The following is a 22604-nucleotide window of genomic DNA, read 5'->3' as shown; positions in this document are numbered from 1 at the left end:
CAGGCAATTCAACAAGACCTAAGTTACTTACATTTACATTTTAATTTGCCACATTCAGAAAAAGAAACAGAAGAAAAACAGTGATATGCTTTTAAGGTAGAAGGAATTTGGCTAGTGTATTATTGCTGTTATTATTAAAGTACAGGTCAAATAATGAATTTCCTATAGGAGAATACACAGACAAATCCACCCAGTTTGTTTAAATAAAATGGATCAACGTCATGCCCATTGGGATTTTAGGTGTTTTGAAGTGACGAACAGGGAAAAATAATGAATAGTTTTGCATTAAAAAGAAATAAATTGTATGTTCGTGCACCAGAGCATTATCCTGAAAGTTGTTAGCCTGAAAAAAAATACTTGATCATACTTAAGCAAAAGTAACATGCTCTTTCTAAGAGTCCACACGGATTTAAATGTGTATCTCTCCATTACTACACATTGTAAATTGTCTGGCTGTGATGAAATCCCACCTCTCACATTTGAGAATACCTTGTTGGTATACAGATGCCCAAGTTAGTCTACAGTGTTTTTAAGCCTTCATAACCATGCCTGCCTGGGTTAGGGTTATGTTTAATGGCGACAATTACCATTATTTGAAGGTGCTCCAATAGACTTCCATCTTCCTACTGAAATAATGATAATATGCTAGGCAAAAATAAATAAGTCAATCCAACATAATTATTCCTAAGAGATTTATATTAAGAACAGTATTCCAAAATTCCACAAATGGCTATCTGTGGAAATACTATAGCTGTAGTTTTTTTTTTTTAAAAAAAAAGTTATTTCAAATGTCCAGACATTTATTAGCCCTTTTCACTTAGGAAGTACATAGAGACTCTCTGAGCCAGAATTTTAACAAAACTGTAGAAACAATCAGATAAGGTAGTAATGAGAATTACTGCAGGCTTTTAAAATTACCCTCATTCATCTCATTTCTTTTCCAAGCAGTCCCTGATACTTCTGTGTGGACAATCTGCAATCTCTGTGTTTCAAAAGCAACGGAATCATTCCTCCTTACACTTTGCAGGTCCTCGTTGTCTTAATTACAGAAAAATGGTGGTTCCTAAACAAGGCAGCACGCTCCTTTCATTTCAATTCTCACATATTCAAGTATTTCAAGTTTAAAATCTAGGCATGAAATTCACCTTGCAACAGAAAGCATAAACAAAGTCTTCTGAAAACTGTATGTTCTGCAGTATGATTGAAAATGAGGGGATAATACCACAAAGAAAGCAGAAGCTCAGATCACCTCCCACTGTAGCAAGGATGTATGAGAGTCACGGGTATACCATCAAAACTTACACGTGTACATTTGGATTATAGGGACTGTTTTTTCCAGTGTCTAGTTCTAATCTTAAATTCAGAACAGAAAACCTGGAGTGGCACATTGTAAATGCTACAGCTTGCAAAACATGTAGAGATGACTGCAGTCACAGCACAAGGTAGGACACAAACACCAATACGCTACTCTCACGCTTACGTTCCAGCATTCTAAGTTTTACTGGTGGCAGTAGGCACATTCCATAGTACAAAACTCTAGGCTTCCCTACGTGTTTCATCCCTCCTTGGTGAGAGAACAGAAGATACTTTAAGTAGATAGGTTAATCTCTTCAACTCTGAAAAACAGTTACAATTGCTTAGCTAATCAACTTCACAGACAAATCCCAGCCTTTCCCTCCCTCCCTGCCCTGAATAAAGTTAAATCAATGCCACAAACTTCTCCTTTGCAAATATGCTACAAAAGAATGATCACCTGTGCCAAAATTTCTGGGTAGCCTGTATTAAATTTTAATTTAAATGACTGACTAAATAAAACATATTCATTACAAAAGTTGTAAAAGTATTTCGATTAGTTTCTATAATTTTTTTATAGAACAGAAAATGTAAAGTACTACAGTTGCACAAAGCTATTAAAAACATTTTATGATCATTTGTCTCATTTATTTCCAAATGAATGTGTTAAAAATATATAAAGCAATTTTCAAACTCTAGTATCTGTCAACCCTCCTCTGACTATTTTCTGATGGTAAGAGGGCCTTCTAAATTAAATACCTTCTGAATGACTTTGTTTCCAGAGCATAAAACCCAAAATCAGCCCAAACAGCTTCTGTTTTAAAAACCAGAATAGAGAACAAAAAGTTAGATAATCTCTTCTCATAAGACAAACCTCCACTGCAATTTGCAGAAAAAAAAAACCAAACCAAACCAAACCCCACCACAACACCAGACATGTACAAATCCCTTTTTGGCATCATAATTATTCTCAAGCCAAAACTAATGGACTCAAAAAACACCTTATTTTTCCAATGATGGCTACTTGGCCCACTACATAGAACTACTCCTCCCAGGCACAGAGGTATCACCTCACAGCTCAGAATATTCTGCTCATACTAAGATACATTTCCTGAAGTGACATAAAATTCAAGTTCTCCTTAAAAGAGAAAGCAGACCAATCTCTCTCAAAGTATATGATTCTTTCAAAAATACTTAGATAAATTCTATCCAGTTTGCAATGGACTGAAATAGACACTATATAGAGCTCTAAAATCATATATACAAAACCAGAGGTCAACAACAGTGGAAAAATACTCTGTAAGTCTACCAGGCTGTCATAAATGTAGCATTTGAAAATGCTTCTGTTCTAATTCACAAAGTAAAAAACAAACCAAACAAGTAGAACCCCTCATAATAACACAAGATCGTAATTTCTTACATTGGAAGAAATAAACGTCCATATTGCTTTGTACCTTTGCCTACTACTACTGCAGTGTAGTGTCTGATCTGACTTTTTTGAATGGACAGAATAATAAAATGTTCTGGAAAGAATTATAGCAGGGTTTTTTTATTTCCTTTCTTACTTTTCTACAGAATTTTATATTGCACTTCTCATCTCTCATCTACCAAACATACTGAAGAAATATTTTCCAGTACAAATACTACTTCAAAAACACAAGATTGGATTTTAAAATCCAGTTTCCCATGATAAACACTGCACTTTTTTTAAAAAGTGGAAATTCTCCACACCAAGGCTCTTCCCAAGAATATGTCCTTATGTAGGGTTTGGGGTTTGTTTTTTTGGGGACTTGTTGGTTTCTTCATCTTGTTTTGGTTTGACTTTTTTTTTCTTCTAATTACCTACAATCTATATTAAAAAAATACCATGAAATATAGGAATATTGATCAGTATGGACTGATAACAAGCTAAAAGACCAAAAATTACACAAAAAGCACAATATATCAGGAAAGTCTCTAGGGTGATAGAATGAGGATGAGCACTAGGTGATCCACTAACAATAAAAAAAACCCACAGGAGTAACCACCACACTAGTAGCTCACTATTTTAATCACATATTTCTCATCTTGTTCTACTTAGGTTTGGGCAATTTATCTAGAAATGTAACCTAGCCTGGCACTTATCTACTGGTAGCTCAGAGATTCTTTTTTCTCACCATGTGGATCTCCTCAGTGTCAAAAGTAAACTTTCACCTGCCTGACATCTCATCAGTATCAAGCCATCAGCACAAGCTCAGTATACTTAAGAAGATCACAGCCTCTGCTCTATTGCCACCTCAGTTATGATCTTACTCCAGCACTGCCATAACAGAACCTTCTTCCTTGCCACCCAAGGCCACTGTACACAAGCATGACAAGAGCCTTACTGTTACCAGCCAAGGCTACACCCAACACACACAGCCACAGTCAGCTGCACCCCTGAGAAGACACTGTGCTCTATGCTTTCCCAGAAGCAACTCAGACTTAGGCCACGGTTTGGAACAGATTCCTCCCAACAGGCAGTTCTGTAAGCTGCAAACTTTAAAGGCACATAATGTTGGAACCTCTGTCTTAACGCAGGCATTTTTGCTTGCCTGTGTTGTTCACTACTGTGTCAAAAAACACATAATGAAAATGTTGTAAGGCAGTGCTGGAGTGAAGTATGCAATAGCCCCAAGAGACAAACAAAGAAAGGAAAATTAGAGAAAAGAAAATTAGTTTTAACCAACAAAAGAGCTTCATCAGCACCACTGAAGACCATGGACCTAGTTTTTACAAGTATGTATTAATATTTGCTGGTAGCTAATTTAACAATAAAGTTGACTTTCATGAGATAATTCAGTGTATACAACAAAGGTAATATGCAGGCATCACACATGTATGTGATAACAGAAAAGGAAGATGTCGCTTGCATAATATCAGTAAAGTGGTAACAACCACTACTGTTACAAAAGCATGGCCCTGCCACTGCCTCCTCGCCAGTCCCAACCAGCAACTCTGAATATCCAAGTTTATAGAGAGCAAAAATATAGTACACTCCATTCTGCATAGGTTTGCATCCTCCAGTTACTCTTGGCTCAGGAACACTCTTAAACCTAGTATGGTCTTCTTTTTAATTAGCTACCTTAGACATCTTTTCCAGTTATTCATCCTGTTCCCCTCTGAAATCATAGAAAGTCAGATTTTCTGAGGTAAGGAGTTTTTCAGGTTTACACTTCACACTTTTTTTTTCACCTTTAGCATGGCTCCTATTAGCTTCATTTGATCTCCAAAGAGTTAGAAAAGACAGTAAGTGCTCAGTACATCTTCACCAGCTGCATACTACTCACGATTGTGTAGGTCCTTCTCACATTCATCCTAAGACATTTTTCCAGGCTGGAGAGTCCCAGTCTACTTGGCTGCTTCTGTCCCATGGTACTGATCACCCTTGTGGCCCTCCTCTGAACCTTTTCAAGGTCTAACATATGCTTTTTGAGAGGAGGGACTGGAGCTACCCACAATATTGAAGGTGTACACAAATCATGAAGTCCATAATGATTTTGGTTTGCTCTCTTCTGCTTTCCCAAATATTTGTCTGCCACTCAGCTGATGGCTTCATGGAACTATCTGTCGTAATATCATCCCCCCAACTCCCTTTACTGGAAGAGTCATTTCCGTGCCCATCACTAAATATGTGAAGCTAAAATCTTAGGATACCTTAGCATCACAAATCAATCTTACCAAGTCCTTGCCCAGAGGCACCCTGACCCATGACAGGAGATACCTGCTGTGGTACCACCACCATAAATAGAATGATTAAAACCCCACAACTATTAGGTATACGTTTTCTTATACCCATATACCACAGCAGCAGACTTACTACTATTACTAATACTTATTTGTCTTCTGAAGAACAGGTTTACCTTCATTTTTCCACTGTACTTTGGATCTGAAATTGTTTCAAAGGCTGCATCCTTGCTTAACTGCACAAAATCTGGAAAACTGGAAAATACCTGGCTGCACACCCGTTTGATATGTGCTTCCTGGAAGAAAAGCAGAAAGTTTGAATAGGTGTCAAAAGTTAGAGCTACATTGCGGTAGCAGTAAGCCATACAAGGAGTTAAACAGGTTGAAACAAGTGATCTGCCCAAGTAATTTGAGCAGAAAGAGTTTCATGTTTTTATTCCATTCACTACAGAACTGCTGGACAAAACACCTCCCGTGTGGTTTGGTGTGCTTCATTTAAAATGGAAAGATCTTAATCTGAAACCATGGATTCTAGTTAGTAGAGCAAGAGAGGCCCAACATTTCTTCTTGTGGTCAGAGACTGCAATATGAATGGCCAGAATTGCCAGTGTCAAGAAATCTGCTGGCTTGAGGTTTGCATTACCAACAGTTGTGTACCAGCACTTCTCTTGACCCTCTAGCATGATAAGCCAATATGGGAATTACATATTGTCCCCATGGATACCACAAAAAACAGTATGGGAAAAGCATTTAAACGGTTCAAAAGCCCCATAAAGCTCCACTACGAGAATTCGGGTAGCTCTGAACTTGAACATGACCACACTCTTCAATAGAGTCTGTTTTTCCAGAGTAGCAGAAAACATCTCATCTCTCACCTAAGAATAACACATGTGATGGACTTTAATACTAAAGGTAAGAAATACAAAATATGAGTTTCTTCGTTAGATTTTAGGCAGGTTAATAATTATGCACATCGTAAAAGACAATAAGTCTCAAAATATTCATATATTGTTATTTCACTATTTAAACTCTCAAATGTTATTACAACAAAAATTACATACAAAATATTTTAAAAAAAAAAAAGCAAAACCTGAAAACATTTGGCTATATATTGCGTATAAGGCCTTGGATACTAATAGTAATATTTCCTAAAAAGCAAAACTGTTTTAATGGAACAAACTTGCCAAAATTAGCTAGGATTTTCTCATTTCCACAACTTTGTGGCTTCTGAGAGGAAGCGGTAACATCCCTAAATCCCTTTGCTCATTCCTGGATCTTAAGGAACACATACAAGCATTTTTAAAAACTCTACTGTTTGTGGGTCTTGTAGGTTACTTGCCACAGCAACAAGATAAAACGATACTGCTTTCTCCTTGAGCATTTTTTACTAAAATGTATTTCTCATTTAAAGAAGCTCAGCTTTGAATATAAAGTACTAGAGAAAAAAAAAACCAACATTCTAATTGCCTATTATTTATTTATTTGCACAAAGACGTTCCTCTTACTAGGCACTTGTCATAAACGGAACAAAAATAGTCCTATTAGAAATCAATAAATACTACTCTCCTGCCTAAAGCTCTCCAAGGTTTCTATAACCATTACTTTCAGATATGCATCAGTTAAACGAACGTACTGTTGTGTAACATCTCTATCTAGAAGGGCTGCATTCTGAATTACTGAATAGAAAAGGAATTTTGCAAAATATCTTAATTTCAGTCAGTTAAGACTTAAAAAGGAGGCCAGCAGCAATTTTCATTCAAGTGTTTTCATCCTATTTTCTACAAGTCCATTTTTTCGATACCTCTGAAACTAACCTGCTGCCTGCTAGTGTTGTCCGTCTGCAGCAATGCAGCATGATTTGCAACCTTCTGTAGGATGGTCAGGTAACTGAAACGCAGTGACTTAATTGTTTCACCATGAGCATTTACCTACCAAAAAAAAGAATGTTTATGCAAACAAATACTCCTGAAAATAAGATATATTCTAAAATAAATGCTATTATTACAAGGTTTAACACATTAGCGATTCTAAGTAGTACTGTAATTGATCCCAAAGAGATGCATATTGTATTTCTAATGAAAATGTAGCAAGCTGGTTTTTTTTTAACTCAGCTCTGTAACCCTATTAATAGAAAACATCTCCTCAAAAAGAAAAAAAAACACCTCACAGTTATGTTCACAGCTTGCTAAACATTTCAAATAGCATTAGATCTACAGAAATTACTAAGATAACCAAGGGTTCTTCAGTAAACAAAAAGACAGTAACTTTACAATTGATTTAAATGTAAATCACACCAGAGCTGTTTGAATGACTTCTTACCCTATGACTCCTGACTTTACTTTTCTTTACAGCAAAAATGTATACAGTTTTATAAACATCTCAACTAACATAATTCAAGCAACTTCAAATATTCTACAATGCAGCAGTGGCAATAGCTTCAGCTATTTTTTCTGGTTATGTTGGCTGATTCAACCAATATTTGTTTTCCTTTCCCCTCTCGAGTTACTAAATTTCATTGTTAACTTTGGAGTAAGACAGTCCATAAGAGCACTTCAGTATCTGCAGGCCTGCCTACTGCCCTTTGCGAATGAAGTTCAACAGCATTTTACTTTTTCTACAAAACATCAGGAGAAACAGAAGCCTGTAGAGAACTCACGCTACTACCCACGGAATATTTAGCAGGCTGATAGGGAGATTGTTTTTAAAGAAAGATGCAGAAGACTGAATAAGCTACATCATTTGGTAAAAACAAAACAAAGCAAAACCAACACTACACAAGAAACAAAGTAGGCCAGAAGAAAAACAGGGAGAAGCAAGTATGAGACACACGCTTCTAAACGTTTAAAAGACGTGTTTAATCTGAGCCTACTGAGTGATATGGGCAAAACAAATACAAAGCTAGACTAATCGAGTGTTAAAGAAGCCCAGAGAAGACAGAAGAAATCTGCAAAGCTGTTAGTAGTGCACAAAGTTCTGCTTGTGCTCTATGGCTACTGTCACAGTTCTCCCTTCAATGAAGCAAAGCGCACGTTTAGTGGCACAGAAAGATACAATCCAAGTGCAGTCAAAACACAAGCAAAGCCCAGACAACCTGCTGTGTCCAGGATGCCTCTGATTTGCAGCTTCTGCATGGACTGCCTGAGGCGCAGGGCAGCGGCATGCCTGACACATACTGAACATCTCAATGCAATACCCTTGCCAACATTAACTATATCACAGGTGCACTTACTAATACAACACATTCAGAATTTACTGGAGAAATGACCACCTGCTCAGGGCATGTAAAGCATCTTTGCCGTAATCCCAAAGTGCATAACTCCATTGTGCTTGTGATGCAGCCACTCATGTTTCCAGTTGGGATGTTCCTGAACAGATGGCCTACAACCACACAGCTATTTCAATCAGCTCTTCATTAGCAGAGAGCCTCTCAAGAAAACCAGAAAGACTGTGATCTAAAATCCAAACACTTTAAGTTCTTACTTTGTAACAACAGTTCTTCCTTTTACGGCCACTGTTGCAGCTACAGCGCTCTCCTGCTCGTAGTACTAAGCTTACATCCTCCGTCTCTAGCACAGCCTGGTACACTGCTTTCTGGAAATCAGTCAGGGAACAGTATACCATCTGCCAAAGAGAGAACCCCAAAAACACAATTATGTTCAGCTTACAATGAAAAGTAAGAGCGCACTGCATCAAAAAAACACACAAAACACTGAAGATAAAGTAGAAAACAAGGATTATTTGCTCCAATAGTTACAAGAAATTATTCCACCACCAAATGAAATGATGTGGATCTTGACATCAAAACAGCATGAAATTGTAGCCAAAATGTAGGTATACTTCTTTTATCCCCTCCCAAAATTCTACAAACAGAATCAATGTCAAGCTACAAGACCCTGCTGTTAGGTTTCTATAAACCTTTCAGCATGGCTTTCAAGGAAGTGTAGGAAGAGGAGGGAAAAGAGAGAAATAAACACATAATTGTAATTACTGATTTCCCTCCACTTTGCCAGTTACTTAATTTGCCCTTTCTTTCCTCTTTTTAGACACTAGCTGTTATAGGGCACTATCACAGGCAGGACAAACAGAATAAGCAATGAGAAGGCAAGGATCTACACAGTGCTACGGCCAAAACTCTTATCCCTCTTCTTAAAGACCATGGGTGGCATCTCCATGACATCTTTAGTCTTAAGCAGCAGGAGACAGAAATCCCAAGATCATTCCTTAACCTAGGCTACCCACACAGCAGCAGCACCATGCTGAGCTATAATAATGCAGCAGTAACTTGAACATATACTCACATTAACAAGAGAATGAAAAGAATAAAACCCGCTAGATTTAGAAAAGTGATTGACTGATGTTTGTGTTAATCTTTCCTCCAGAAGACAGTTTAGATGACATTATTATACACTAAGGACAAAGAATAAATATGAAATTTTGAAAACATAACCAGCTGCAAACTAATGCATTTGTCTACTTAGAAGGAAAGCACAAATACACGTAGTAAGAATTTACTAGAACTCTTAGCTATAGTCATAAAGTATTATCACTTCACATAATGTTTACAATAGCATTAGATGAACAGGATTACAGACCTATCAACAATAAGCTTTACGTTTGGGGGTTTTATTTAGTGATCGAAAATAAAGGAGTTAAAAATTAAAAGCATACTGTTCCATGCACAAAGTGCCAGGCTGCACATTCAGAAGTCCTATGTAGAGTTGCAAGGGATTTATATAAATTGCATTGGGTTTGCACAGATAAGTACAAAAGTGCACATAAAATAGATGTGTAAATCACTACTCAGAAGTCTAGCTGAGCATTTTCATGCTTGATTAACTCCATTTCAACACGCAATCATAGTAATTATGCGAACAAAGCACACTACTGCGTGTGCGTTTTTTCCAAGGCTCTGGATTCTTCTTAAGTTCATAAGTCCAAGAGAAAACCATAAACTACTACAGGCATGATGAAAGAAAGAAAATACAACAAAAACAGCAAAGAAGAGATATATTCATTAACATGGTATTTGAAATGTGCAGGCACTCTTACTCTGTCGTCTTTTTTTGGCAACTGATCACTGATAAGCGCTTTGGTACGTCTCAGAAACCAGCCAGACATTTTTCTTGCTAGCTTCACCATGGCCTTACGACCTGTTGCTAGCTCTCTTTTAGTTGCAGTGTGCCTCTGGCCGTGCTCCACCGGATCAGAAAATTTCTTCTTGAAATGTACTCTGCTACCCAAAAGACCTGGTACAGCCCTAGTAAAAAACAAAAGGGGGGGGGGGGGATGTGAAGAAATAACAGCATTTTCTTTACTCCAAAGCAGTCTATCCTTTTCCATTGATCAAAAGCATACCATAAATTGTTTCTGGCTTACAGTAAGAGATCTTAAATTAATAATCACTAGAGAAAGGAATAAAAACTGTGTCTATAAATAGAAACATATACTACCTTCAGACACGCCATTTTTTCATTTGCTTTCTGTGACCCTCAAATGTTAAGATTTTCCCCTTAGGAAAAGGGTTGGCATCTCCAGAAAAATGAAAGCTCAGCAGACCAACAGAAGTCACAAGTACATAGAACTTCTAAACTACAAGGCTGCTACTGTTCAGGAGCCTAAATTGCAAGCTAAGCAGTCATGTTTTCAATTTTTACTGTTTTTATTAAAATCAGGTTATGGAGGTATTACAATTTACTAAATAAAATCTTAAGAAACCAACAGCGAAAAGAATTTAATAATCATTGGCAGCACTATATATTGGAACAATCTATTAACAACATCAGCATAGTTTTAATTGAGAGGATGCCATGCCATTACTGTTAAAGTATTTCTTTCCTGATATTTCAATTCAGTCTGTATATCCTTGTATTTAAGCTATGTTTGCTTCATACCTTCTCTGTAAAGCATCCCCCAGTAAGTCTTCTATGTTTAGATTTATATCTAGGATTAGTTCCACCTCCCCCTCTCCATTAAAAGTTTTCCTGGACAACACTGTTGCTTTGCAAATACCTGCACTTATGCATTTTGAAAAACAGCAAAATGTTACTTTCATCTTCCAGGTAAGTCAGAATGACCTGCACACACTGGACAGAGCAAAGGTACAACATTGTTCAAAGTCATGTAACAATTCTCTGAGAGTGTCCTTCAAAAAGAAAGTTAAATGGGGGCGGGGAGGAAGGGGGTGGGGGGGAGCGAATGAAAATAATTTTAACTGCTTCCCAAATTCCCCAAAGAAGCTAGATAGGAGGAGCTCCAAATATATTAAATAACTGCAAAATTCATACCAGGAGCTCACCTTCATAGATGTACTGGAAAAAAGAAACTTATGATCTCACAAAATATTGGGGTATTTTGGGGGAAGGGTTGTGGTTGTCTGTTGCCGGTTTCTTGACACAGAGGGATCCATATCATCCAGCTCTATCCCAGTCCCACTGCATGGTTAACATATAGAGGGGTTTAACCACAAAAAAAGATATTTATTTACCAGTCCATAACACACCAAAGTTCCTTCATATTGTTTTGAAGAATGGTTCCAGTAAGACCTATGCGAACACTGCATTTTAATGACTTCATGGTTTGCGTTATTTGAGCCTTTGGATTCTTGATTCTATGTGCTTCATCCACTATCACAGCAGACCATTCTACACTGTAGATCAACAAGAAATAATCATATCAACTGAAACCGCTTGTCCCATCATCCCACATACACATAAAAAGTGAAGTCAGTCATACAAGTAGCTGTGATTATTATGAGACACTATTACTTTTTGATTTTCCTATTTTCTATTGTATTACACTACTCAGTTTCTTTATATTCTGATTGTTTAGTAAATTCAATTGCCATAGTTGAATATAATGGCTAAACTACATAGCCAAATAAATGAACTACTGTTAACTTTCTGTGAAGAAAGCGGCTTTCAATCTCTGGAGCAATCAATCCAGCACATCTCACCAGCACTAATTCCACTCAAAAGTAAGATTTAGAAAAATTAAATAAGTCTCTGAGGGTAAACTATTGAAACATGCTTAACACAGGTATGCTTCATTTTCCCAACAAAACCCATCCAGGATAACCAGCAGTAGACTGAAAGCATTTCAATCTGTATGGTTTCCTACATTAAAGCATCACTCAAGTTCTTTAATATCTACATGATATCAAAAAGGCAGAAGAGTTTTAATATTTTGTCATTTTGTTACTAGATGGAACATATCTAGAAGCAGAGACTGAAAGATAATTTGCAGCCAGTTCAAGTGTAAAACCTGGAGGTAGAATGACCTGTATACTGTGATACTAATTTAAGTTATCAAGTCCCTAGGAAGAGATTTATTAACTTTATGAGATCACTTTATATATTTCAGAACAAAATCACATCCACTCTGATGATACCTCAGGCTGCAAAAAGCCGAAACAGACGTGTTTAGAAGGAAACCCCTTCCCCGAGCAGGCTGCATTTAGTTCACTAATCTGAAGGCTGATCTTGTGGCATTTTTGATGCCTGCTAAATACATTAATTCATATCTGAGTTCCTTACATTCCTAAAATCTGCTAAAAAATAGAGTTTCTGAAAGGAATCTAACAGATGAGCACATGCTAGCTCCTTCAACTTAATCTCTCATTATGCTGATTTACATGCATAACTGAGCCTATGTATTCTCATCAGTGATAATTAATTATTTAAGACCAGTTTTTGAGGCCAATCCTATCATTCTAGCTAAGCAAGACACATAGCCTTTTCCAGTGTCAACACCATAGGCCCATCCAGTCTCACGCTCTGCAGAAAGAGTTTGGTAAATCTGTATGCTAAAGCAATGTACTTGCAAGCAGTCAGTCACACATGAGATCTGCTCTGCACATGCACCTATTTCCTGAACACTGTCTATTCAATGACCAAGCCTGAAGAGCTCCTCAGAAAGACAACAGCAAGAATTAGGGTACTGCTAACATAACTCCTTTAGTCTTCTCCCATCTGCACTTCTCTTTCAGACCTAAGCACAGAGATGGAGATCTGATTGTTTTGGTGATAGCTGTCCAGACTGCTAGGACGCTCTCTGTGGCCTGGATCTTTCCCAACACCTAAAATGACAAGATCTGCAGACCCACTAACAACACCAGCTGCCGAAGGGCAGGCTGCTACTACCAGCTTTTCATACAAATTGTACCCTGCTTTCAAGATGACCTAAGGAAAGAGGACCACTAGGATCAGATGAGAGGCTAAGCACTCCTGAACATAGCCAAAGGAAAGGCAAAACTCCTAGTTTGAAAGTGCTAATAGCAATGGAGCAAACAAAGTAGGATTTCTAATACAATCTGTTGTCAAAAAGACCTTGATTCTGCTAAGTCCTTCAGGTATTTAAAACTACACACACATGTATACATCTTACATCTCAAAGTTTTTAGAACTCAAGAATTTCATCAAGCTGGTGAAAAGCACAAGTAACAGGGAAAATACCTTTTGAACGTTTGCTAAAAATTCCAGATTTTTTTTCCCCTCCTTACACTGTACTGAAAGATGGAAATATCTTCTGTGTATCTTTTAGTTACCACCAGTTTTCAGGTAGGCAATTCCTGCATCTTTTAGAGAATACATCATTAATGGGTTAACAGCAAAGACTAGCTTTATGAAAACGATTCAAACACTTACTTCTCCCAAGCATCCTACTACAAAGGTAGTACAGGGTAAGCTCTCTGAGGAGAGTTAAATGGGATCCTGCTCTTCAGCACACTGACTCATTGGATTTAACAGTAAATAGATTACACAGAAAGAGTAAGCACTTGCAAAGAACAATGCAAAATTAGACAGTTAAAATTCTGTGTGAGGGGAAAATACATTAAAATCATTACCTGTTAAATTCATCCAAATACAGGCGAAGTATTTCGTACGTTGTAAGGGCAACTTCACATTTCCCTTGCTTGATGCGACTCAAGTCATCATCTTTTTTACTGCCATGTAAGACAGAGACCTTAAAGTACCCCCATGTGTCTAACTCATCCTTCCAGTTGTACAGCACTGAAAGAGGGGCCACTATGAGGAAAGTCTGAAAACAAATACATGTTATAGTATTACTGGAAAAACTACAACATAACACTTTCCCAACAACGAAATTCAAAATTCTGAGATTTATTTTACCGCTTTGAGCAGTTTGAATTGTTTAATTCTGTCACTTCAAAGCACAGTATAGAAAATATCTGAAGAGTCAACATAAATTCAAAAGTAATCACTTTACTCAGAGTATGTAAGTAGTACAGAAGAAAAATACTGTAATACTAAGAAAAAATACCAAAGTAGTGCTACTTAAACTATACTCTAACAACTGCAATGACATGCAAAATACTATCACTTTGCTTTATTATAGTATCCGTACACCATCAAATGTTTTACAGATACAGAAAACAAAAGGATGAAGAGGGTAAGCAGCTTCCTCCCATCCACAAGTCTAGTCATCATATGACTTGAAAACTGAAAGACCTTAAAAGGGTTAAAAAAAATTTAAGAGAGCTCATACAACCCATTTAATATCATAGATACCAAAGCCAGTGAGGCGAGAAGGGACCTCAGGAAGTTTCTAGTCCAACTTTCTGGTGAAAGCAGGGGCAACCTTGAATTCAGACCAGGTCATTTAGGGCTTTCCCAACTCAGGTCTTCAAAGTCCTCCAAAGATGGGGGCAGTCCACAAGCTCTCTCTGTGACCTGTTCCAATACTTAATTGTCCTCAAAGTGAAATAATTCTTCTCTTATTCCCAGTCAGAAGCATTCTTGCTTTCTTTGTTTGTTTTTTCACATGAAGTACTACCCCTTCACCTCTTCCTCTCTGCCTGTATTTCCTGAGGAATCTGTATCCATTATTCACAGAACCATAGCCATATGAACCGTTCTGCCAGTCAAATATCCCAATTATTCCAATAAAATAAAAATATCAATGGAAAATAGAAATTGCATGGGTCCTATGTTGGGTAAAATTAAAATGATTTTCAGATTTCTTTCATTCACACAGAACTTTTACATGTATCTTTATTTCCTGCATCTATACTTGATTACCTAGATCAGTCTGACTTCAGACACTGACAATCATTTGAGAAAATATGCAAAGTCACATGAATATTAGCAATAAATTTTCCAAATACATGCATTTACCTTAATTATTTAAATACCCTGTTAACATACACACACAATCACAGAAAACTATAACCTTCTACTCACTGACATGGGCTTTTCAAAGTATTCTAGCCACAAATCTCACTCAGATATTTCCAAATGTTTTGTGTTAGCGCAGATGAACATTATTGCAGATTAGAAAACAGTTAGACAATGCACCATGACAGTCCAGAAAACTGAAGGCTTCCCTAACACTACTAGGAAGGCCATGAACCCCTAATCTACCTAAGTATCTGCATTTTAAAAATTAATATACATAAACTCCTAAAGCAAACAAACAAAAAAATCCAAGTATTGCCTTTTACCAAAATCCTTAAGCTTGTATCACTAAAAGCTGTACCTTCTTGGTGTTACACTTTGACTCTTTTTTCATTGTCCTCAGTAAAAATTCTGGCATATTATTTTCAATATCCTCTCGTGTTCCCTTTTTGTGCAACACTGCAGCCAAAAATGAAATGACCTTGAGAAAGAAAACAATTCTCAGTGATTATGTACAAAGATTCAAACAGAAATTGATTGAGTTCCACCGAAAATAAACATTTAGGAGAAAATCCTGGATGGGATTTAGTAAGGTGGTTTTTTTGGGGGGTTGGGTTTTTTGTTTGGGGTTTTTGTTTGTTGTAAACTAATCTCAGTTTTTAAAATAGGAATCCCTTCCCTCAGAGAATCCTGATTTCATGATAAAAGCAATTAATTACCCTATTTTACTCTTTCATCCTCTAAGCAGAAAAGTTGCAAAAAGACAGAAGAGACTATGAACGAGCCAGGAAAAACTAGAGATGGGGCATGCCTTGCAATTCTCCTCCACTTTCATGAGGACACTTGAATCTTAGATGAGAAAACAGTAGGAAGAGGTACTTGCTAACTATACTCCTAACATTATTTCTGCAAAACGAAGAGGAGGTTTAAACTAGAGGTTAGATTTTTACTAACATGTCATTTCCTGTATGTTCCATTACTTCCAATTCCTGTTGTTAACTTCAAAACCACTTCTTTCTGTTGTGTTTGGGCTATATTCTCTCATCTGCCTCAAACCAGTCAAGGTGATTTCCCTTTGATTATGAAAAGACACATATTATAATACACCACAGCAAGGACAAACATCCCAGCATAGGCTTTTGCAAGCTGCTCCCATGGTAATCCAAAACAGGAAGAAGGCACAGAGATATCTGGCCAGAACATCCAAATCCATAAACCCCACTTTAGATAAATGGTATCCATGGGGCTAACCAGCAGCAGCACCAGACAGGTGCCCTTCTTTTCAAAACGCAAGAGGCCCCCTTTACGCAGAGCGGTCAGCTTGAGCTGTTTCCTTCTGCAGCTGCTACACAGCTGCTCATAGCAGGGTAAAGCTGTTGATCTCTGAAAAGGAAGAAACTTCCAGAGCTTTCTCTCTCTAACAATGGGGGGGGAAAGAGCCCATCAGGAGTACAGGAAAAATACCCGAGAAGAGTAAAGGTAGATGAACAGAAGAGAGAGGAAACCCATCACATATTCAGCCACAGGGTGAGAAAGAGAGATGTAGAACAAAAGAAAACCAAACATATAATACTTCATATAAACGGAGGCTAAGACAAACTGCAAGTTTGCACATGTTATTTGACTTTAATTTTTTTTTTTAATCTGTTTGAGAATAAGAGTAAAATTCAACCGAACACAAGATATCCATATGTCTTTCAGATTCTCCATTTTTGGAATAATTACGCATCACAAATTTGTAATGATAGCAAAGGCTGTAAAATGGTAACTCTGCTCAGAAACCTTTGGCTCTTCCAGATAAAGCAGGAAGCAACCTAAAGGTCTTGATAGGAAACTAACTTACTGCAATCCCATTAAGAAACAATATTATCCTACTGGTCTTCACCTCAACTTCAGCTTGAAATGAAAGAGCCATACAGTCAGGTCAATTTAAGTAAAAACCAGTTCAGAAGTACAAAGAACACTAAAAACCAAGAGTTTTCTAGAAAAGTTTTTAGCTCATAAATCATTCTATAATTCAGAAACAATAAGGTGCAGCCAACTGTCAAGCATAAGACAAGTTTTCCATAAGACTAAATCAGTTGCTTGAGGAAGTTTAACTAATACTTATTCTTTCATACATACGAATCTTTTCCAAACAAGTGAAATCCTATTTTACTTCCTATCCACTGAACTGCGTTTCCCATACTGAACTTGAAGAATATAAATACTACCCACGCAGGAACACACTGTTACTGTGGGATAAGCATGACCAGGTCACTACAGAATCTGCTCCGAGATTCAAAAAATACAAGAGATACAAGCAAGACAACCCAATTTTTTCCCCCCACAGTTTACTACTATCTTATACAGATGCTTCTTACTATATGAAATCGGATTCTTTGCAGCTCTGAGTAGAAACAAACTCCCATAACTACCAAGTTCTTAAACAGCACAGCCAGGCTTAGGTAAAACACAAGGCAAATGGATGCAGTTTAGTTTTTAATAAACATCTGTTAACAGATCAGCAGCAGCTACACAAATCCATGATGCACCTCTAAATGCTCTATCCAGAGAAGTTCTGGCAGTTTAGTTTACTCACTCCTCTTGTCAAGTTTGCTACAGAACAATACTTCTTTGCACTGAAGGGTGTCTGTCAATACTCTCCTAAATGGAAAGGCAACAGACACTACAGCCAGTATTTGTCAGTGAAGGAATAAGCTTGCATTTGACACATGGAGGGAGTAAAGAGAGGGGGACAAAGACTAGTCACCATAGGATTCAAGCTGCTAACTTAAAACCAGACAGATTAAAGAGAACTTTCAAACATAAAACCACCCTAATTTTAGTAAAGTAAATAAATCATTTGGGCCACACTAATTCAAAGCATATGGAAAAATCCAGCTATACTTTGTCCTTTCATCAACCCAAGTTGTATTTCCAAAAGAGTGATAAAAATAACATAAAATATCTAAGCACTTTTTCCAGAGATGGGAGTAAATGTGTCTGCTCCTTCTCGTTTCCAGTACAGTTAAACCATTTGTTTTCAGGAAAAAAGGAAAAAGACATTTAAAAAGCTACAGTCAGATAAGGTTTATAAGTACTTTTAGCATACTCCACTGCAAATTACTTTCATAATGCATAGGTAGCAATCCTCAAAGTAAATTCAACATAAAATTAATATTAACATTTTAACTAGCTTAATTACCCATGCTTACACTAAAAGGGGTCACATCCCAGTTTTGTGGTCTATCAGGAGTGAATATTAAATCAGCAAGGGTTCCCTGCTCTAGGTGCTGTCCTGGATGGTCACATCCTGCCTCCTCCAACTCCACAACAGCAAGGGGAGGTTAAGCTCCACTGAAGTGGCTTTTCTTAAATACATTATTTTTAAAAAATATTTACAACTTACAGAAAACACATTGCCAAAAAAACTATCTATTCTCTCACCGTAACAATCAAAAAGAATACCTGTATTGTCTTTCCAAGGCCCATATCATCTCCAAGAATACATCCCCTTTTATTAGCATAGTGTCCATACAGAAATTGGGCTCCTTCTCTTTGATAATCACGCAGGTATCTGTTAATTGTATACGGGATAAAATCACCATTGTCAGATAATTTAAAAGCAACCGCAGGAGATGGAAGATTTCGGTCAGGAAAAAAAGGCTTTTCCAGATCACCATCATCACATATTAAGCTTTTCCAGGGTCCTCTATTGGTTTTGACTCTACAAAGTTTAGTTATTAGTATTTTCCTTTCTTCAGACTCCAAGAATGATATAACAGCAAATGTTTTCCCATTCTCATCCTTTTCAATAGAGGATATTGTTCCTTCATGAAGTTTCCCACTTTCAAAACAAGGGGCAAGGCATTTCTCACCAATATGCCAATTATCTACAATAAAACCAAAAAAACATAGTGATAAACTGGCCGGATGTACAATGTACTTCATTTTATCATACTAATAAAACACTGGATATAAATTTATTTGACAAAATGCATATGACTTGAGAGAAAAGATTTTATTGAAGGTAGCACTAGAATCACTATACTGATTACTGTTCAGAACCAAATCCTGAGCTAGACATAAAATTATAGTTTGCTGAAACACTGCTGTTTTATAAATATCTGAAAGTCTACATGAAAAAAATCTGATGTAAAAGCCAAATTCTGATACATTAAGCTGTTGCACAGTGGCTTCACACAAGCAAACACTGATATGCTGATGCAGGTTCAGTGTCCAATTAATAGACCACATGATCTGGTCAAAAAGGTCTTCTATATTAGACACACTTCTGATCTACCTGAATCTAGTACTGCAGTGTTAGCCAATTGTTTTATAATTATAGTCACATAGCAAAACATCACCTTTCTCTTAACAAAGTCTGGAAAAGGTGAGAAAAAAAACCAACCTCAAACTTATTTTAGAAACAGAAGTGTTTAAAAGAACATATAGTAGCATATCATTTGCCTATATTGCTAATTACTCCGTAAACTGCTTACATAGCTGTCAAGTCTGAAACTATTAAAATCTGTTCCTCTATGCGATCTCACTATGGCCTTAATACAGCATATCAAACATCAACAACAGAGATGACTGAATTGCTTCATTTTCAGCTACCTCATTTTTACATTTCATGTGCAAGGATGATTTTTAAATGGTATGTATGCTGCTGACAGGGAAAGATGCAGGTAAGAACAGCAGTGTATCAGAGTCCAAAGAATCCACACCATACTGAGAATGAAAAACCCAACAAAATACCACTATCAGAGAAAACAAGGCCTTCACTCTTCATTGTAAAAAAAGAAAGGCCTCATAAATAACGGTTGCACATAAAGTTTTCCAAATCTGAACCAAAGAAAGGTTGTCCTTTCGAGCTTGTGGAATCAATTTCCAACCTTCCCCTGCTCAGACATACCAAAATAGACAAAGGGACACTTGATTAAGTTCAGAACTTTTATTGTTTCTTATCTACTTGTTGGAGTAAGTTCTGCTACTTCAAAGAAAGCATTATCAGTAACAATGAGAGGGACTTAAGGGTTTTATGGGAAGGTGCAAGTCAGAGAAACTTGTATCAGAGCAAGTGTCTGTACTTCATACATAAGATTAGTGGCAGTAGCCCTTTCTGGGCACGTCAACCCAGTTACTTTTCAGAGGTAAGGAAAAGAAAAGAGGAAGTCCTAGAGGCAAGAAACTCCAACTTCCTCCATTTCTATGTCTCAGTGCAAAAAAACTCATGGAGAAGATAGGTTCTTCTCACCAATTCCCGAGCTCCTGGAAGCGTACGTTCACAGGATTATTCTCCACAATGTATTAGTTAGACCAGTGATAACTATACTTCATTTTTAAAGATTACTTAAATTATATTCATTAAAAGAAAACAAAAACATCCATGTAGCCCACTATTCTGCAACCAGCAATGGCCATAAGTTGACATCCAAGTAACAATAAAAACAGCACAAGCATACAGAATAGCTCTCTTCTAAAATTCTTCAACCTTCAAGTATTATTCTTCTAGCTACAGAGATTTCCTGGGCCCGGTGTGCTTTGTCTGTTTAGCAAACCCCCATGGACCTCTCTCTTTCAAGTAGCTCCGTTTCCTGCCTCAACACATGCAGTTTTCTTACATTTGGTGTCTTCTGACTACAAATTTCACAGGTCTGCTCTCTAATACCTGTCAAGCCTGCTATGAACTTGGATCCCATAACTTAAACTGATGGCCCATTAGTTCTTATACTAAGAAGACCATAAACCATGACTTGAGTCCATCAGACTCAATTTTGCAGATCTCTTTCATAATGTCCCCCATCATCCTTACTTGATAAGTTCAACCCCACACCCTGTGACCTGTACACAAGTGCTCAATACCTTCAGCCATTCCCGCTGATCTTCTCACGAGACCTGAAGCTCAAGCGTATCTTTTCGAGGCAAAGGGTGAAGTACAGACAGTATATTCAACAAACAATACACAACTAATCTCTTAAACTTTCAGGCATTTGTACTGTCTCTCACACCATGCACATGAACTTCTCCCAGTAGCATCTAAGTCTTCGAGCAATTTCTCAAAAACAAGAAGCAAGACAAAAAATGAAACCAGCTACATACAGCACACTGTTAAATATGCAAAACAAAGATTAAAATAAGATAGCACTTCTGTAATTACTTTCTTTTACAGTAATATCTGAAGTGACATGTGACATTAAAGACTCTCAAGTTAAAACTACGATTTAAGATGATAGTGCCTTTGTTTTTAACTAAGCATTTACTTGAGTTTAATGAGTTGCATATGACTTGTCAGAATTAGAGTTCCAGGTACAAAGTGGAATAAATCACATTAAGCAATAGTTTCAGTGTTACCAAACTCCAAACCTAGTGAGAAACAAGGAACAGAATGAGAAAAAGTGAAAGAAAATAAATGCAATGGTATTGAGAACACCATTGCTACAAAACCCCAGAAAATAATTCTGTACACGCCAGAGCAAGAATTGTTCCTTTAACTAGCCCGATTCACTAACTTCTTGGTTGCTGAACCAGAACTGTAATTTATGTAAGGTACTATGTTTAAAAATGAAGAAAACTATCCAGTATGGCTGCCTAGCATGGGTACAGCACACTTGCCATCAATGAAGAAAGCGGTTCTTTAAGATGCCTGCATATACTTACCCCTCTTACCACGGTTGAAAAAAATGTGCCATTATACATACTAACTGCACTGAATCATACTGATAATGGCCGATTGTCACACACTAGCTCCTTTCAATAACTACTCTTCTACAAAAAAATAAAAAAAAAAAAAAAAAAAGGCAAAACTATCATGAGTGCTTTCTAACTATTGAGGTTTGATCAATTAATGTAGAGTGCAAAGGCATTTTTACGCTCTAATATATGACTGTAAAAGCAAAATTCAAGGACACTATAAAGTAAAAGCATTGCTCTCCTTAAACTGTAAGGTTAACTACAAAGTTGGGAAACAAGAGAGGCTAAAAAAACCCACCCAAATGTTCTCTCCCTAAAGATGTCAAAGCAGGGTGTTTTACGTTCATTTAACCATATTCCCACTTGCTGCAAGAAACAAACTTAAAATGTACACTTCCCATAAACAGAACCGATTTAAAAATACTTTCCTCACTTAGTATTTCTAAAACACATACACCACCAAGCTTCGTAGATGCAAACACCTCAGCTTCGCTGTCAGGTGAGGTCTCGCAGCACCGTGGCAGCCAGATGTGCGCGCAGGCACGGCCAGCGCGCTCCCGGGGCCGCGCTATTACCCAGGGCCCATCTGCGGGAGCGCATTACCGAGCACCTTGTAACTTCCACACCTGCGCTCATTTTCTAGCTGAACCAACGTGCCCAAGCATCCGAACTCTGCTCTGGAAGGATACGCTGAAGATGCTTACCTGGGACATCATCACACATTTTAACATTTGGCCGTGCAAAGCCCAGCAGGGCCCGTGGGCGCAGGCAGCCGGGGGCGGGGGGGGATCGGAA

At 37.4% G+C, this 22604-nt stretch overlaps 1 protein-coding gene across 1 annotated transcript in view; it reads right to left on the bottom strand.

Annotated features, from left to right (window-relative positions):
• LOC104162313 (DNA excision repair protein ERCC-6-like 2) overlaps positions 1 to 22532 on the bottom strand; it is a 57399-nt gene extending 34867 nt beyond the window's left edge. The window contains exons 1-9 of the mRNA XM_009701013.1: positions 22514 to 22532; positions 18582 to 19006; positions 15493 to 15612; positions 13841 to 14034; positions 11483 to 11644; positions 10048 to 10255; positions 8479 to 8619; positions 6813 to 6926; positions 5175 to 5294 (exon numbers count right to left, since the gene is read on the bottom strand). Coding sequence (XP_009699315.1) covers positions 5175 to 5294; positions 6813 to 6926; positions 8479 to 8619; positions 10048 to 10255; positions 11483 to 11644; positions 13841 to 14034; positions 15493 to 15612; positions 18582 to 19006; positions 22514 to 22532 — 1503 coding nt within the window. The remainder of the gene's footprint in view (positions 1 to 5174; positions 5295 to 6812; positions 6927 to 8478; positions 8620 to 10047; positions 10256 to 11482; positions 11645 to 13840; positions 14035 to 15492; positions 15613 to 18581; positions 19007 to 22513) is intronic.
• Positions 22533 to 22604: the final 72 nt, after the last annotated feature.

Source organism: Cariama cristata, unplaced genomic scaffold (genome assembly GCF_000690535.1).
Source record: "Cariama cristata isolate BGI_N322 unplaced genomic scaffold, ASM69053v1 scaffold32915, whole genome shotgun sequence".
Lineage (NCBI taxonomy): Eukaryota > Metazoa > Chordata > Aves > Cariamiformes > Cariamidae > Cariama > Cariama cristata.
The sequence above is the reverse complement of the archived record's forward strand: the minus strand, read 5'-3'. Positions and strand labels throughout refer to the sequence as shown.